This window comes from Leptodactylus fuscus, chromosome 11, assembly GCF_031893055.1.
Source record: "Leptodactylus fuscus isolate aLepFus1 chromosome 11, aLepFus1.hap2, whole genome shotgun sequence".
NCBI lineage: Eukaryota > Metazoa > Chordata > Amphibia > Anura > Leptodactylidae > Leptodactylus > Leptodactylus fuscus.
In genome coordinates, this window is record NC_134275.1 from 37,343,922 (window position 1) to 37,363,730 (window position 19,809).

General features: G+C 42.7%; 1 protein-coding gene across 1 annotated transcript in view; it reads right to left on the reverse strand.

Moving 5' to 3' along the window:
* The window catches only part of COL27A1 (collagen type XXVII alpha 1 chain), a 219,851-nt gene that overhangs the window by 184,468 nt on the left and 15,574 nt on the right, over positions 1-19,809 (reverse strand). Inside the window, exons 2-4 of the mRNA XM_075259238.1 lie at positions 15,545-15,615; positions 11,683-13,016; positions 963-1,016 (exon numbers count right to left, since the gene is read on the reverse strand). Coding sequence (XP_075115339.1) covers positions 963-1,016; positions 11,683-13,016; positions 15,545-15,615 — 1,459 coding nt within the window. The remainder of the gene's footprint in view (positions 1-962; positions 1,017-11,682; positions 13,017-15,544; positions 15,616-19,809) is intronic.

A 19,809-nucleotide genomic window follows, 5' to 3' on the forward strand; every position in this document is an offset into this window, starting at 1 on the left:
CTTGCTGCAAGCTGAATACCTTTAAAAAGAGTACATTTAGGATAACCTCTCTCCATATAGTCTATTATACGGGGCCTCTGCATTGGACCCCTTGTCGACAGTAGATAGGATTCAGAGACCTGGGCCCACCACAAGACATTGTGGAACTCTGGAGGGGAGAGGACATCAGACCAACTCCAGAACCCATTATTGTGTTGCAAGTCACGTTTTCTTCATATGATGCATCCAGACTGGTCAACTATCTGTGTATGAGTGGCTCCCAACTCTTTCCTAATGGCATAAGTTGGCAAAAAGAAGAATCTAGCTGTTGGATTTTAACATGCTTTTTGTTCTCTAGTAAGATAAGTTACTGCCAGAGATGTCTGGCAGCTGCTTATCCACTCTCCCTTTAAGAATACATATGAACACTTGGCTAAGCTGAGTGTGCATGTGATGTGTATTAGGGGATTGAAAGGAATAGCTGTCAGCCGATAGCCACCTTCAGAGTATGGCCAGCTTAATGCATGTTAAGCAATCTACCCTCTATCAGTCTCCTTTCAAAGTACAATGGCAGTTACGTCTGATATAGATAGATAGATAGATAGATAGATAGATAGATAGATAGATAGATAGATGCATATTTTTGGTGTACATTTAGGGTGCAGCTCATGTGACCATATAATACAGATACATATTGAATACATTGTCAAGATGTAGAGGGAAATTCCCATTTACAATGCTGTATAAGTTAGTCATCATGTACAGTATGTACCCATACAGTATCCTTCTGCTTCTCTGCCAGACATCTGATGATGATAATTCATTACATCTCATACATAGAAACTAAAGCAGGCAAATAAGCTGCCCACAGCAAAGATTCAGATCATGATTAACATTTTCTAAGTTCAGACTTGTCAGTAACATCTGATAAGTAAAATACTGAGTAACACAGACTTTAAAGGGATGAAACTATGGTTACTTACTCTCGGACCTCTTTTCCCAGATGGTCCGGGAAGTCCTGATGGGCCAGGTGGTCCCTGCAAAGAAAATAAAATTGATCAATGCAAGTAAAAGAAAAAAAATCATACAACAAACATGAAGAGTCAGAATGAGATAGGGGCAACATGGTGGCTCAGTGGTTAGTACTGCAGCCTTGCAGCTCTGGAGTCCTGGGTTCCAATCCTGCCAAGGGCAACATCTGCAAGGAGTTTGTATGTTCTCCCCATGTTTGCATAGATTTCCTCCCATATTACATAGACATATTGATAGGAGAAAAAAAATGTACATTATGAGCTCTATATGGGGCTCACAATCTACATTAAAAAAAGTCTGAAAGTGTCAAATGTCAGTCGGACATTAATTTGCATTTCTTTCTTTATTGGTTTTTCATATTCTTAGAATATAACACAACAATATGATCATACTGGCCCCTGAGAGTCATTTCAATCCCAAGATGGGATAGTTATTGTCTTTAGTGATACATTATATTATTATATGTATTATATTATATGACCATATGGTCATATATATAATACATACATATAATAATATAATTTGGAGTTTGTAAGGTTGCATCTTGTGCAGCTACATCTTTAGACCTTACTGCAGATTGTCACAAGTCAGCCACTGCGATCCTAAAGACAGTTATACAGGCGGGTAGTATTGAGTTTCTGCACCTAATGTTGCTTGTCTATTGGCCTCAGTAATCACATGACAGATGACAAGACCACCAGAATGCTGGAGTGTGGGCCCAGTGTTACTTTTATATCTGAGGGTTGTTATAATGTATCACTAAAGACAATAGCTATCATAAGTATCAACCTTAAGTCTATGTGATGACCTAAAGCTACAGCCTGACGGCCACCGATAGCCCCTGCTGCATGCAAACCTTAAAGATAAAGTTGTAATATGCACAGGCTTCTCTGTACACACTTCTGAATGAATTTAGTAGCTCATAATGTGTTACTCTTTTGCACTAAATTTGATTCTCATGATTCTCAGTATATTAGGTCACAATCACAAGTTTAGGGTACAGGTTACACCAGATTAAATGTAAGGTATATTCCTCCAGCCATTAACATTGATGATAAACGTTTGTGAGGACCAACTGGTGGAACCCCAACCACTAGGGTGGAGGTGTTGCATGAAGAAGTGGTGGTGCGTGTACTCTCCCATTCTGTGGGGGCTATGAGAACTAGTTGTATGGGACCTCCACTGATAACATTTACCATCTATCCCATGGATGAGGGATCACTGGCAGCTGGAATTCCCATTTATTATAGTTTAACTACTATGGCATTTCCCTTCTATCAAATGTCTTTACATAAATATGAAGTTATAGTTGAGCATCAATGGTGGCCAATGAAGACACATATTCCTGCCTTGTCTATGTGTTATAGGACTGAAGATGTCTCATGACATTGCCACCATCTTCCCTTATATACAAAGTGCACATCTTTGCTCCATGCTCTGTTTTGACTCACAGATTCCCCCTCGCTCCTATGATGCAGGAGATCTTATCTCCTATCATATTACACCTCAGCTCTTACCAAGATTCTGTTTGGGTCTGTTTCTACTCAATTCCTACATCCTTACACTTCTGTCAAGTCTGCAATACAGCCTCTTATCTCTGGGTACCCTCCTTGCCTCCCACAGCAGGACTACTATTTCTGCCCCGTGACCTTTCAAATCTGACCTCTGGGAACCAATCCAACCTCTGAAGAAGTGCAGTGTATTCTGACATCAGTAACTTGGGCTGTAATAAAGGGTTAAACTATAAAAAGTGATGGATTATTTTAGTCATACCTGCTGTAAGATGTGTGTATGTACAGATGTACTGCCGCAGGACTGTGGACACCACACCTTACTACACCAATGTTAATCACTCTTAATCCATAATTATTTCTATATTAAAGGCGGTGGATAAAGCCATAGGTGCCAAGAACAAACAACATGAATGCAGTAACATCAAGAGCAATTGTTTCTACACCCTTTTAAGGAAAAAAAAATGTTTCCAGGGATAGGAGTCGTACGTTTACTATTCCTTCCAGGTGATCTGTTTTGTTGGTTTTGACAATTTCTACTGAGGCCAATATAGGTTGTCAAGCAGATGCCAAACATAATATAAAATAGCGCTCCTCCTCTCCTGCCCTTTTACTACTGCACTGTCTGTCTAAGCATTAAGGGTCTGTTCACATGTTTGGTTTTCAAGTTGAAAAATAAGCTGCCGCAGATACACGTGTCTGACTCTCAGATTCCTGCCTTGGACTTGTAGTTTGCATAGCTGTGGATTGGCGCACTGCTTCAACTGAACTTGGCATAGCCGTGAATATTTTTAGGTACATGACTGTCATTGATCAGTCCTCCTTATAAGGGATTAATATCAACAGTTAACCAAATGTCCATTTGGGACAACTTCTTCAAGCTGCCCCTATAACTTGTCGGCTGAAAGATCTATGGATGAGGCAAAGCCTATGGGGGTCATCCAGAAAGAAGAGTAGCCACAAAGCATATTTATGCTCTATCCATAGCGGCCCTCACAGGCACTCCCATTAGGTGAATGGAAGTGTGCATGTGTCCTGTCCAGCAAGGGGCATGTCCTATAGTCAGCCTGGTTGTATGCAGTCTGAATTCATGACAGAGGTAAAACACCCCCATTCTCAGGATCAGTAGGGGCCTTGGTGGTGAGCGCCCCGCCAATCAGATAGTTACACTCTTTCCTACAATTAGAGGATACATATGCAAAGAGAAGCAAACCTCTTTAAATGGATTCTAATATGTTACTTACAAAGGGCAACCACAGCAAAGTGCAGCTTTCACTTTGGAGGGCTTGGTATGACCATGTATTACATATACCATATTTCTCCCAGCAAACACAGTGTTATCTGAGGGGGAGGGACACTACTGGCAATTTTGATGCAGCTTTTTGAGCCAAAGTCAGAAATGGATCCAATGGGTAAGTAAAGCTTTTTACCAAAAAACAGGAACTCCAATGGTCATGATGGTGATACAAAAAGTGGTCACCGAGATGGGATAAATCCGTTAAAGGGGTTGCACCACTATAAGAAATCCAGAGGACTTTTCCAAGAAAGGTTGTCTCCACTTTCATGGAGCGGAGCTGCAATACCAGAAATGGCCAATGGACAGCTGTGGTGCTGTAACTAGAGGAAGGCAGCCATGTTTTTCTTATGCTGGTGCAAACCTATGGAGGAATATGGATCTCTTTAAAACTGATGCACTCCATTATACTTATGGGTTCCTGTAGTTATGGATCACTCCTGGAGAAGATTTCATTAACATTATTTTAGGGCATCGCTATTTATGCAACAGTTTATGGCAAAAGTTTACTGGGTTACTGACGTCCCCACTGGGTGATGCCAAACTACTGGCCATGATTCACAGCACGACTTGGTAATTTGTCAGCTTCGCCTCCTCGGCATACTTGTAAAGCACATTACTGGGCAGAACCAGCATGTTTTCTTATGTGTGAATTTTCCCTCTTCAAAGTGTGAAATGCTGAGACGGCGGGGATAAAGAAAAAAAAAAAGGAGCCAGTTTGCGACTGTGGATATACTACAAAATGGAAATATTTGTTATGACATATGGATTTAATACACAACATCTGCGACTGGGAGGGTAGTACAGTCTGTGCGAGGAGGCGGCATTAAACAGCTCACTTATCCGCTTGTGCCGGGCGCTTCAATAAACGTGCACATAGGTATTTATAATGTAAAAATGCAAACACAGCTTTCACTTTTTGCACACCTGGTGTGAAGCGTGGCCTGTGGAGTGCTTGGAGTAGATATCAGTGCACATAGCTTACTGAAGGGGCTAGCGACTTTTCTGGTGAGATGTCTATTGAATGGCTTGGTCCTGATAAATGGACACCATGTTGAAACCTCAAAATCAAAGAATAATCAGGGCTCGTGCACACAGCACATAAGGGTATGTTCACACTAACGGTTTCTGTAAGTGGATTTTGGAGTTCCTTTGGACATGGTCTCTCTTGGCACCGTATTTGTGCTGAAAATAGTTTTCTAAAACCAAATTACACATAGATAAACCCCATTATATAGGGCTTGATCTGTATGTGGACCAGTGACTGAAGCACGAGGAACGGATAAACTCACTAAAAAAAAAATAAAATAAAATTTGGCTCACATGAACATAGCTTACGGCTAGTATCCTTCATCATACTTTTCTGAAGAGGGCATACAGGGGGCAAAGTCTTACATTGTTTGTGTAAAGGTTTGCTTGCGCAAAAGTTTGACAAATTTTCTGGCTTGCCTTACTTAATAAATTCCCTCAAAAAAAAACCAAAAAAAAACAATTGTATTCAGCACCTTCTGATATTGGAAAAGCTGGGTTACAACCAAGATGGCCACCATTAACAGCTCCATTATTTATTTCCCTGTGACTCCTGAATGACATATATACCAAGCAATATCCTGATATATTCCCTAGTGTATAACTATTCAGGATTCTAGATAAGCCAAGTCATCCCCTCAGGTAGCCATAATGGCAGCCATATAGCTTGAATGAAAGAATTTAGTAGTATTTAGAAGTATACTTACTACTGAGATTTCCTATTCAAATTACTCAATACTTACCCTTATGCTTACACGACTTCCTTCCTCTGCGACTCACGTCTGCCATTTTTGTCAGAGGTGATATAAAACTAGAATATTTTTCACTCACTGAATAAAAAAAATATATGCCTATACTATGTAAGGAGGGAACTGACTCAAATCAATGCAATTGTTCAGTCAACTGAACCAATGAAGTCTCAGGGAGGGCAGCCATTTTATCACTGCAGTCCCTGAGGTAAAGGACACCATCAGCAACAAAAAGAGCAGCAGTGAGCAGCGTCCAATTAGAACACTTCTCTTACTGCCAAACCTGCACTGGGAATATGTAAGCTGTATCCTGATTGGTTGCCATGGGAAACACCTCAGCTGGTGCTCCACCATTTTACATACAAAGCTATGTAATGCTGAATAAATATAACATTCTTATTATGTTGTGTGCCCAGATATTGTTCTACATATCTCTTCTACTTCTGTCCATCACATAGACTATCCCTAAGTATTTATTCACTGAGATATATCAAAATGAAAAGACTCATAGAGAAGCCATGAGGCAATGATGGTCATGAACATTTACAATGTAATCAAATAAAATAGTAAAGAAAATGTATTAAAAACTAAAACTCCTGGCAATATGATAACACATTCACATACTGGGACACACATACGAATATTAGCATGGCCCGAGCCATTCACTAGTATTAATCTTCTACGCTGATTGTGGCAAATTCATCAATATGGCAGCACTATATTGACAAATACACCTCAGCTGAAAGGAATATTCCTCTCAGTCAACTGCGCCACAAAACATGCACAAATAAACATGACCCCATCACGTCGCTTGTCCATGTTAAAATGTATATGCTAGGAACTCTGGGGTAACAGTCTGGAAAGCTGGGTTGCTGGAAACTATAGTATGGGCCATATTGGTTGTCACCCATTATTAAAAGCTTAAAGGTGTCTTCCCATCCCAGACCTCAAAACAGACACTTATGAATGTGCAACTCTGGGACCCTCACCTATGTTAAATAATGGGGGGGGGAGGACAGGGATCTCCATTCCATCATGGCATTTCTCCATTCATTTCTATGGGAGTTCCCATAGAACAAGCATGCTCAGTTACTTCTCAGATCTACCATAGAAGTGAATGGAGAGAGCCACCTTACCATTCACAATGACTGTGGGATCGGAGGTACCTAATGCCCAATCTAGAGCCCAGAGGTGGAGACTGTATCTATAAAACATGCATGGTACATTCTGTGGACCTGCTGACAGGTTCCCTTTAAGTGTGCTATCCCATTACAACAACCCCATTTCTAACCACTTTATGGGTTAGCCATCATACTCTATACAAGTATATGGATATTGGGGTCTGCCATCCTGGATTTTCTTCTATAACCCATAAAGGAGATCCGCGTCATACCTGGCACGTCCTAGTACTACATGAATGGCCAGCATGTAATGCTACATTTACCCTGTAGTGACCCTTTAAGGCTGGATTTGAGAGCCCAGACACATGGCAACACCACCTTTAAGCTGTAGGGAACATATTCCCTTCTCTACTTTATATATGGCCTCGATTTACGAGATGGATTTGTTCAGTAATGCAGGGTCATATATAAAGCTGAGACGCCCTTATGCAATTGTCAAGCCCCTTTCCAAACAGTAGGTTTTATCATGAATCAGAGATTGCCCGAAGTTACCGTACTTTTAAGTGTATGTTCACACATGGAAAACCTATTGCACAAATTTCGGCAACTAAAACTCCATTCTATACATCTTAACTTGGTTGATTTACCAGTCTGCATGTGGATTTTTGTAGATCATTCATGTATATGGGACAGTAACAAAAAATTCTGCAACAAGTCTGCCTCATGTGAACATACCCTTAAAGTTCTGGTTATGTAGCCGTAGCTCACCAGAAAAGGCTGCAAATAGTCAGTGCACAACTACAATGTAGCCTATAGATTATATCTTCTATATATAATAGATGATAATGCAGCTGTCACATGATAATAATTAACCAATAAAACTGCAAAAGAAAAAAAAGTCGCATTGTTCACATTACATGCGACTTGGAAAGTCAACATACAGAAAGTATTTTGCTGGTAGCCATACGTTCCACACTGATGCTATAGACCAGGGGTAGGGAACCTTTGGCTCTCCAGCTGCTGTGAAACTACACCTCCCAGCATGCTACATTCACTTCCATGGGAGTTCCCAGAACAGCAGTGCCAGTATGCATGCTGGGAGTTGTAGTTTTGCAACAGCTGGAGAGCCGTACGTTCCCTACCCCTGCTATAGACGCTAGGCATAACGTATTGTGAAATATCTGCAGACCACCCTGAACATATGGGGTGACTATCAGTTTCCAGACTGCAGTGCACGTCGCACAATAACTGCAATCCCCCCATTATTATCCATCTGCAGATCATCATAAAGGAGCCTGATAATGTAACATAAGAGATTGCAGATACCATACAGACGCCCGTACGTACTCCTACACAACACTCATTAAATGTTAATAAGAGCGCCGCTGTTTTCTTCTGGACCCAGCGAGGGAAAGTACTAGGGATTTCCCTGGAATTAATGTTCACAGCTGAACAATTGACAAAAAAAAGTGATTCCTTGGTCGAGACCAGGAGGAAATGAGCTGTGATCTCACCAGTATGGGCTGCCAGTAATGTGTGTGAGTCACTCCCCGGCCAGTGCGCACCACTATGTTGTATTCTGTCAACTGATGGACACTATGGCTGCACCTGGGCTCACGGCGCTGTCATGGAGTCACTTTCCTGGAGCTCCGGAACTATAAATTCATCTAGGGATTTCAGACTACATCTCGCCTATAGACATAATAACGTGTAACGAAACCCTATTTCGTTTACATTGGTTTACTGTATACTTAACAAATGAACAACCAATATAGGCTACATAATTGCTTACAACAACGGCGGAAATCATTTTGGAGGCGGTCCACATGGGACATACAACGGATTAGTTGCTGCAGACTTGGTGATATCTGAGGCAATGCACAACTCAAAAATCTGCTTTCTGAATTATAAAGCAGTGTTAACACTAGCGTCGGTGTCCGACAGCTAGTGTCTGATGCTAATGTCCGTGCAAAATCTTGCGCGGACATTAGCATCGGACACTAGCTGTGTCCGTTACATTTTGCATTATTTTAAATGGGACATCATGTAGTGTCCTTTACTGTCCGTGTCTGTCCTTAAGTGTCCGTTTACAAAGATGTCCGATTTTTCTAGCGGATGGCTAAATCCTAGGAGATTTTGCAGACATTAGCATCAGACACTAGCTGTCGGAAACCGACACTAGTGTGAACGCCCCCTAAGCTGGCACAACTGATCTATGATGCTCCAAGATCTGGTTAGCGGACCCAGGGTGCAAAGCTATAATATGGAGACAATACATGCATCAGTGTCACCTCTTAGACAGATCTCATGCCTACACTACATGCCTACAAAAAATTGACACAAGTTGCAGGTTTTCCAGCCACAGCGAGTCAATTTCTGCTGCAGTATTTTATCATAAATTTCAGCCTTTGCAACACAAAGGGAAAAAGTTGCAGCCAATCCTCAGACTATCCTGTGAATTCTGAAGAATTTTGGGCAGTTTTTGCACGGCAGAGTTCAGAAAAATTATTTCCAAAAATCGGTAGCAGAAACATCCCACGTGGACATGTTCTAAAAGTTACATTTTCAATTCACTATGGGCATCACTACACTAAAAAGAGATCAACGACCTCTAACTGAATAAATCTCAGAAGCTACAAGAAGGTACTATAGATGCTCCTGATATCTAAGGGCTTTCATTTGTATGGAAAGGAACAAGAAAGTTGAGTTGCTACACTAGAATGGATGGGCATCCACAGTGGCTTCTATTATAGTGACTCTATAGTGTGGCTACTAAACATGCTATGCACATATCTTCCGTAAGGGGCTTCCATGCCCAGTTACATATAGGAAATTAAGATGCAGCAACAACAAATCCACCCCCCACACACACACACACACACGTGTGCACATCACTTTTCATAGCCAATGCCAGTAAAGATTCCCTAAGGAATAATTTTTCATTTCATTTCATTGACACTGGCTGCCAAGCAATGTCCTGGTAATACATGTATTTGGGCCACTGCTTAGCAAGAGAGGACACAGTACTAGTATGGCTCTCTAGGCTCAAGTGTCGGGTTCAATGGTGCTGCAGGTTCATAAACCTATAGACTAAAATAAATGCTATTCCACTACGGATATTCTGACAGGTCCATCATCAGGGAATCATTATGTAAACCTTGCTGATAACAAGCCGTAAACAACGGGGCTTTCAAAAGCATGATGCACATTATAGTAGTCCAACAGCATCCCAATGGATGTGAGACCACCAGTTATCTGTCGGGGCTATTTCCTATTCTACACCGTATGTATCCCATGTTTTTCGCATTACCTTTCTGATGATACAGTCACTGACTACTGCTGGTTATTTACTCCACAGTAATAATCCCTTTTTCTAGCTCTCACTCAAGAACTAAATCCCTTTATAGACCACAAATGTAACATCTGCTCGATTAAAGAAGAGTCCATTAAAGTAACTGCTTTCCGATTTTTCTTAACATCTCTACCAGGCACCAACTTAAGATGCCGATCCCTACAGCACTATATAACAGACAGCATACTAGATCACCCAACACAATGTAGAAAGAGGACCCTAAACCCAATATTTCCAATGAAACAAGAGGCATTAGAAGTTTTGAAAAAGTTACTTGCTGATGTCTTTTCCATAACAGGCTTTAAAGTGGTTTTCCTGGACATACATATAGATGACTTATCCTTAGGATAGAACATAAATACGTGATCAGTTGGGGTCCAGAGAACAGCACTGGTTGAAGAAACTTCACTGTTCAGGTGAGTGCTGTAGACTCCACTGAATACCAAGCACAGCACCATACATATAAGAGGGCTAGCACTGCATCTGACGTGCACCCCCACCGATCATATATCGATGACCTTCCCTAAGGAGAGGTCACCAATGTGCAAGTCCTGGAAAACCCCTTTAGACCGAGGCTCCAAGGGCCAGAAAAGTTGCGGTGTTTTACAGTACAGGCAAAGTGGATGGGATTCAAGCAAGTCTCATGCCCACTTTGCGGTAAAAAAAAACGCTGTGCGGACATGCCACTATTTCCAAAACCGGTGCGGTTTTGGAAATCGCAACATGTCAATTATATCTATGGAAATGCTGGCGGTTTACCCATAGGTATAATTGTAACAGAAAGTTGCTGGAAGAAAACTCCGCAAACTTTGTTTAAAGCGCCGTGGGAAGAACCATGATGCGTTCCCACCCCGATTCCCCACAGCGCTTTATTGCTGTGGGACGTCCTGTGGGGCCTTAGCCCTAAATGGTATTCCCGTAACCAATTGGATTGGTGATAATTGTTAGATTACTGGATCGGTCTGAACACTGGAAGCCCCACTGATTGCCACAACAGGGGTCCCCTGTTCCCCTAGCCTTAAGACTACGGCCCAGGGGAGCTGTTGGTTGTAGTGCCAATCCATTCAACTGTATGGGACTTCTGGACATAGCTGAACACCATACTCTGCTTATTTAGACATTACCACAGAGTTGAATGGAGCTGCAAAGTGCATGTCAGACTGCTAACCTACTCTGATTCTCCTGGCCACAGTCTTGCTTTGACACAGGCCCCCAATCATCTAGTAGTTATCCAGAATTCAGTCAGTACGCACTTATATGGGAGTTACCAGAACAGCCAAGTCTGCCTCCTGTCTAAGATAGAAATACCCCTTTAATGCAATTAAAAGCTCCACTCGAAGACATTCTATTGAAGAGAGATTTCCCATGTTACACTGTGACATGTCGCTATATATGCCATCATTTTATCATTTGTGATGATCCTCTGGATTACTTTCACTGTTTTCCATGCACAGTGGATTACCAGAGGCTCTTCATGTAGGGAAAACTTAGAAGGAGACCCAGCATTAAATCAGCTCCCCTGGCAATTTACTGTCAAGCATTATCTAGTAAGATTTAAACTATACAGAAATATTTATTACATGCATCATACATAAGAAAACATTGCTCCACTTACTGGGGGGCCCATATCCCCTTTGGGTCCAGGAGGACCCATCAAATAAGGAAATGCAGTTGGGTCGAGCCACAGGTAATCGTGATTGAAAGGTATGGTAGAAAATGGTGTTGAGGTGGTGTGATGAAACCCAAATCCCGGTTTTGTGTAGGGTACTGAAGTGGCTGTTGAGTAGACCTTAGGGCTCATGGTGTGATGCTTTGGAGTCGGCGTACTAGTCCTTTTCTCCAATGCTTGCTTTGAGGTGGTGGTATTTGTACTCCTGGGATTTCCGGTGCTTTTCTTAACCTGCTTAGATGAGGCAGTTGGTGTCGGAGGCCTGGTGGTTGTTTTTTGGTAGGTGGTCTGCTTGGTGGTTTTTTCTAATGGCATCGGCTGCTTCTTGATCTTTGCAGCGTTCTGGCCAGGTGATCCACTGAGTTTGGTTGTCGATAGCAGAGGCGCAGTAGAAGAGGCGGATATCCTGAGGGCCATTGTGGCAGTCCTGGTTAAGACGCTTGAAGAAAGTTGTGTGTCAGCTTTATGTAGAGTTGGAGACGTCGAGGGTGGCAAAGCTGGCGTTTTTGTCGTTAACTTCACAGAAGGAATCTTAACTTTGGCATTGGTGGTCAAGTTTGCTTTATACAACTCTGTCTGAGTAGCAATGGTGGAAACAGTACGTATAGATAGCAATACCTCATGGATCGGAGGCAAATTGACTTCCTGGGGTAACAGTGGAATCAGAGGCGGCAGGTTCGGCCGGTAGGTATCCGCTTGCCTGCACTGCTTCTTGAGATATTTACAGTAATTATGAGCTGCCTTGGCGGAAGGATAAATATCAAACTGGCATAAAGCACCTTCAAATTGTATAGTCTGCTGGTTCAGCTTACCCAGCATGAATACCCCATCAGAATCCAAAGTGTCATCTTTCTTTATATGCAGACTGGCATTAACTCTTTGCTTCCCACAAGAAGTATATAGAGTCACCTTTTGGCCTTGAATATCAACGGCCATATTGTGCCACCGGCCATCATGGACATTGTAATCAAAATATACAGATTGCTTGTGACCCACGTACACTATAATTTTACCCGGGATGAACTGCAACCCGAGCTCAAGTTTTTTCTTTTTGCTTCTGACAGCGAATAAAAAGGCATCATTAATGCGATGCGAGCAGAGGCTGAGCACCAAGGTGAGATTCGTTCCTAAGCTCGGCGGAATGACGGCGAAGATCGGAGCCTCTATCCGCGCTCGCTGTGTCAAAATGACTCCAGACTTAATTGGTATGACCCCTTCGGGAATTGGGCGGCTGGATGGCTTGCTTCCCATGAGGCCCAACTTCTGAAGAACGTCCACATCTGAAAACCAAACACATCAATATGTTATGATCTGTGACTGTATCCAGAACAAGTGTGATAAAGATGAACTATATGGCGGTGGATAAGCAGACATCAGGCAGACATACACACAGTCTCACATGCCTAGGGTGCATCCTATTGAATGGCTGACATGCAGCTGTGGCTGCTTCTGTCCTCTAACAAGATCCAGTCCCGGGGTATGGACGCCCCCAGGCAATCCTTCAGACTTCCTTTTCCTTCTATATTGTGGTCAAGATGCCAATCACGTATCAGGATGTAAGAGATAAAGGAATGAGCTCAAAATGGAAAATGGACATGAAAGATTGATTATGCACAGTATACAGTCAGGCAGTGCCTCCTGGACCTGCAGCACGCCCTCGCTATCTCTACTGTGTGATTTCTAGACTATGTTTGTATGTACTAGATAGTTAGTTCTCCATGTCTATTATATATATATATATATATATATATATATATATATATATATATACATACACACACACACTTATGTTCAAGTCACTGTCAGCATCTGCATAAAGCTCTGTTCACATCTGCATTATAAACCTCATTTCAGGCAATAACAAGAATAGTGCAGTTTGCAGCATCAAATATACTGAATCCCAACAGACTCCATTCAAGTTTATGGGATCCGATGGCAATTATTTTGATCAATCCAATGACAGATCTGTCACTCTATGATGGCTTCTGTTATTAATAAAGGCCATGACATCAGAGGTGAAGGGATTTTTCCAACTAATAACGTTTACCACAGATTAGAGGATAAGTGTCTGATCACTGGGAGTAGGGTAAGTGCTGGAACCCCAGCTGTCTTCAGAATGGCAGTCTGCAAATGCCCAATGTGAACAGAGCAGTGGTGCACATGCTTAGTCTCCATGCTATACAGGTCTATGGGATTTCAGTCCTAAAGTCTTTCTGCTGATGTGGGAAATCTGACATCCCTGCAGTTGCTGTTACCCAAGTGTCCATACACAATTCTGTATTATAGATTCACATTTGGAATGTTCCTATATGTTTCTGTTTTATGAAGGTATTCTTTCCTAGAACTAACTCTACAGGAAAATACATCACCAGCGTCACCATGTAATGGCTTGGAGAGTGCCAATGTGTGAGCAATACAGTGCCATTAGGAATTGCATGCCACCGCACAGGATCCATGCACTCAGCTTGTCTAAGGGTTGGTTCACACTAGTGCTTGTATTCCGTCCGCAAGGAGTCCGCATGGAGACCCCACCGAACGGAATACCAACGCTAATGCAAGCGCTGCACAGTTAAGCACACGGAGCCCATAGACTATAATGGGCTCTGTGTGCTTGCCACGCACTGCCCGCACAATTCATTCAGGCGGGCAATGCGCGGCAAGCACACGGAGCCCATTATAGTCTATGGGCTTCATGTGCTTTGCAAGCACATCGCTTGCGATTGCATTCCGTCCGGGGGGGTCTCCATGCGGACTCCTTGCGGACGGAATACAAGCGCTAATATGAACCAACCCTAAGACCTGAACAGGACAGGTGTTCCACAACTGAGATGTAAACCATTATCCAGCTAAAAACACTATATCAGCACAAGCAGCAAATGAAATGATTGTTAATTCCTTGTTGCTTGGTAATGACTTCATAGTGTTGTTGGCTGCATCTTGGATGAAGGATGACTGTGGCCCAAAAGGCTAGGTTTCCATAGTGCGGAAACACACATGGCCAGGACTCTGACCACCCACGGTGACCAATAGGTAATTGGGCAAATCTCTGGGTAATAGGTCAGTTTGCCCTTGAAGTTCTTAGGCCATTGGTGGGGTTTCAGCTTCATGCAGTTATTGTGCCATAAAAACCCGGCCTGATGGTAGCCTAAAGGGATTGTCTGGGTCTATGATATTGAGCTCCTTCTCTCAGGTCAGTGACATCACAATCACATAGCCATGCTACCTGTCAGTCCCATACAAATGAATGGAGCTGTGTTGCCATGCCTATAGATGTTGTAGAGCTTGGTAAATAGTGTAGAAGACACAGCAATCAATATCATAGTCTTGCACAATATTTTTAAGATAGACCCCCTTGTAGTCTATGACTACGCATAAGAGCTCAATGGACATATGGTCTACATAACAAAGGTCTTGGTTATCCCAGTTTAATCTGTAATATATGAGCATAACACTACTGGGTTTCTTACTTCCCCATTATATCCACTATCCCCCTTTCATCCAGTCTGGTTCCTTTGTCAGCATGCCCGCCCCCTCAGACGGACCACCAGACGAGACTTTTTATGATCACAAAAGAAATGCATTATGTTCCCCTCCTTGATTCCTATGGCAATTAGAGGTGGCCATTTTCTTACAAACCCCTAAAATACAGTATTCAATATCCTGGGAATTACGGCGCAGACGGTGCAAAAAAAGAATGTAACAGACAGACAGTTGTTTGTGTCCTGGGAAGAGCGGGCAATTCATAGGGTACAGGCCTCTGACCCTCCATGTCTGCACATTCATTAGTAAGAAAACCAAAATCATTTACCTTCAGCTGCTCCCTGAGAAAGATCCAGGCAACAGGAAACATATAAAAGAATCCAAAGAAAGAGCGATCTCCTGGAAGAGAAGAAAGTCATGAAAATGAAGAAAAATGCTACAGAAAATACAAAAACGTACAGCATCTATCTCAGCATCCCACTCATGACAGGCTCTATCTCTAGACCAAGCTTTATACTGCAGTTCTATCCCTACTGTAGGCTATCATGCTTTATACTGCAGCATTATCCCTAGACCATCAGGCTTTACACTGTAGCTCTATCCCTAGACCATGCTTTACACTGCAGCTCGGCTTATTCAAATTGGCTGCAGTGTGTAGAAGCACAAGCCCAATGAAACCTGATAAGGAAATGAATGTATAAAAAGTTGATTTTACTAGCCGGGGTAGAACAAAATCATCAGTGAGAAATTGATGCTTGGTAATGGCCACAGGGCAAGAAAGACAAGACCAATAAAGTGGTCCAACACCCGAGATCCTCTGTTTGAAAAGAATACAGCTCTGTACAAAGCAGAGTGGCTATTCTTGTATTGTGGTTCAGTTTCATTAAAATAGGCCATATGAGCAATGAACATTATATTTCTTAATATGTTGTGCCATTCCTCTGTTATTCCTCCTAGAAATTAAGAAATTGACAACTGGGAGTTACCATTCCCATTATCAGAGGGGAATTGCCCGAACTGACACTGGCAGCACAGATTGCATAATGTCAGAGTGTCTTGCTACACCCTAACTGGTAAAACCTATATGTCAAATTATTCATATATTTCAAAGAGGAGTAAGAGAGGGAAATCACAATGCAGAATCGTAAGTAAAAATGCTTTGGAATTGTTAAGTCATGGGGAATACACGTGTTTGCTAAAACCACATGTCAAGAGATGGCACAGATGGTCTTGTGTAATGAGATAACCCTATATAGCATGCTTACATCATGGTTGGTGATCATATGCCATTGTGCTTCCACATATAGCCAGTATAGCTACTACTGCTGAGGGTCCTGTCCTCCTGAAGTAGGGGTGCACTTGGGACCTAGGTACAACCTGATCCTGACATTTATAGGACAAATTTTACAGACATAATAGGCAATTCAGTGTCCTGTAATGTAAAAATCTTTGGAAATTTCCAGTGTAGCTTACAATGAGTAGACTACCCGCGGTATAGTAGTGGTGAAGGTCACAGGCTGTGACACTGAGTCACTGTCACCGCTGAGAAAGGTCACGGAGACTGAGATGTCCATTCTACTAATACAGCTGCTTACACTACATCATCAGGAGTACAAAGGGCACCCTGGAAAATGATGACAATATACACCCACCCCTACCAGATCTGCAGAACACAATCCATTGTTACCCTGGCACCATGGGGGTTTGTCATTTAGAGAGTTCGGTTCAGATGAGGGTTATACAGATTAGGAGTCCTTATGGAGCGATGCCAGAAGTCACATAAAGAGCAGGCATGGAGGGAGCGCAGCATACCCATAATAGTGAAACACTTATTTACCAGTGTATAGATTTCAAGTCCATGCAACCTTAGGCACTTCAGTTGTTGTGGAACTGCAAATCGCAGCATGCCTATTTGCTTTGCTCCTCTTGGAACTACCTATAGAAGTGAAAGGGTAGGCTAGTAGTCATAGTCGGGCAGTCAGAGTTAGGCTGTGGGAAAAAAGCGTTGTCGTAGTCGGTGGTTTGGACTAGTAACTCTACGGGCCCGTACAGCTCTTGCTCATCTTGGTCCACAAAGAGAATGCTAAAACTATAGTAAAGACTGACACTAGAACATATAGAGCAGCAAAAAAATGTAGCAGGGATAGCAATTCAGGTTTATACATCATGAGTAATATGCTATATTCCAATCACATGACCCAGGGTATGGATCTAAAAACCCTGGAAGAAGCAAGTTACAACACAAATCAATCAATCAATCCTTGGACAATTCCTTTAGCAATTTCATAGAGGCTACACCATGTACGTAAGGCGTTCTCCTACTGCACAAACCACACTAGAGAGGAAATAAAGGGATTTCCAGACTGAAGAAATATTGATGTCCTAAACATACACTCACCGGCCACTTTATTAGGTACACCATGCTAGCAACGGGTTGGACCCCCTTTTGCCTTCAGAACTGCCTCAATTCTTCGTGGCATAGATTCAACAAGGTGCTGGAAGCATTCCTCAGAGATTTTGGTCCATATTGACATGATGGCATCACACAGTTGCCGCAGATTTGTCGGCTGCACATCCATGATGCGAATCTCCCGTTCCACCACATCCCAAAGATGCTCTATTGGATTGAGATCTGGTGACTGTGGAGGCCATTGGAGTACAGTGAACTCATTGTCATGTTCAAGAAACCAGTCTGAGATGATTCCAGCTTTATGACATGGCGCATTATCCTGCTGAAAGTAGCCATCAGATGTTGGCTACATTGTGGTCATAAAGGGATGGACATGGTCAGCAACAATACTCAGGTAGGCTTTGGCGTTGCAACGATGCTCAATTGGTACCAAGGGGCCCAAAGAGTGCCAAGAAAATATTCCCCACACCATGACACCACCACCACCAGCCTGAACCATTGATACAAGGCAGGATGGATCCATGCTTTCATGTTGTTGACGCCAAATTCTGACCCTACCATCCGAATGTCGCAGCAGAAATCGAGACTCATCAGACCAGGCAACGTTTTTCCAATCTTCAATTGTCCAATTTCGATGAGCTTGTGCAAATTGTAGCCTCAGTTTCCTGTTCTTAGCTGAAAGGAGTGGCACCCGGTGTGGTCTTCTGCTGCTGTAGCCCATCTGCCTCAAAGTTCGACGTACTGTGCGTTCAGAGATGCTCTTCTGGCTACCTTGGTTGTAACGGGTGGCTATTTGAGTCACTGTTGCCTTTCTATCAGCTCGAACCAGTCTGGCCATTCTCCTCTGACCTCTGGCATCAACAACGCATTTCCGCCCACAGAACTGCCGCTCACTGGATGTTTTTTCTTTTTCGGACCATTCTCTGTAAACCCTAGAGATGGTTGTGCGTGAAAATCCCAGTAGATCAGCAGTTTCTGAAATACTCAGACCAGCCCTTCTGGCACCAACAACCATGCCACGTTCAAAGGCACTCAAATCACCTTTCTTCCCCATACTGATGCTCGGTTTGAACTGCAGGAGATTGTCTTGACCATGTCTACATGCCTAAATGCACTGAGTTGCCGCCATGTGATTGGCTGATTAGAAATTAAGTGTTAACGAGCAGTTGGACAGGTGTACCTAATAAAGTGGCCGGTGAGTGTAGGTCACTTATATCACATCAATAGAGGTCTGACCCCCAGTACTCTCACCATTCAGCTGTTGTCAGCAGCGGATACACAGAGAATGGAGCAGGAAGCAGACAGAACTGTTCTCCGACTAGAGGCTGAACCGAGTCACTGCAGCTTAGCTCCCATTCAAGTGAATTTTCAGTAACATGGTCTGGCAGCTACCTGTTTCCTTAAGTATATATTGATAAGATGGTGTCCTGCTGCTGGATCCATCTATAAAGTAAGCCAACCACAAGTAATGTATTGCGCAGGTAAAAATAATGTATAGCACAGTTTGCAATGAAATCAGTGGGCCACCCATGTAAAGCAATGACAAAAAAAGATCAGACAGAGTGCAAAAAGAGTGTGAGAGCAAAACAGAAAGAGACAACACAAGAGCGAGCCTGAAGGCCCCATTCTCTGCCTTATACATGTAGAGAAAGGTACACATGAAGGTTGTGTACAGTAGAGAGGTTGATAGGACGATTTCTTTCCTTGACCTGGGATTTCTTCAACAACTAAACTACACAATCTCTGGGCTTGAAAACTCTTATTACAACAAAGATTAAAAATTCCTGCAAACCACAAAGAGTCGCTCATGTAACGCTTTCTGTTCATTCATAAAACATCGGCAACAATCCAGCCAAAAAAAAACAAAAAAAGAAACACTAAGGGAAAGCAACCTATACAAGTCTGTCCAGGACAGCTATGTAATGTATTGTCATATTGATTTAGCCTGAGCAAAAGGGAATATTTCCCAGAAGTGAGAGCAGAACAGAGGATCGCAACACGGAGCATGCTCTACACGTTCCTGGCAAAGCGCCAAGTGCCAAAACATTGAAACACACACTTTGGCAGCGAATAACAAGAGAGTGGAAAAACTTAATCCAGCTCGGAGATGCCCGGTCAGTGACTAATGAAGGGTATTAATTGTCTGCTGGTAATGGATGGCTTTTTCCAACCGTCTTGAGAAT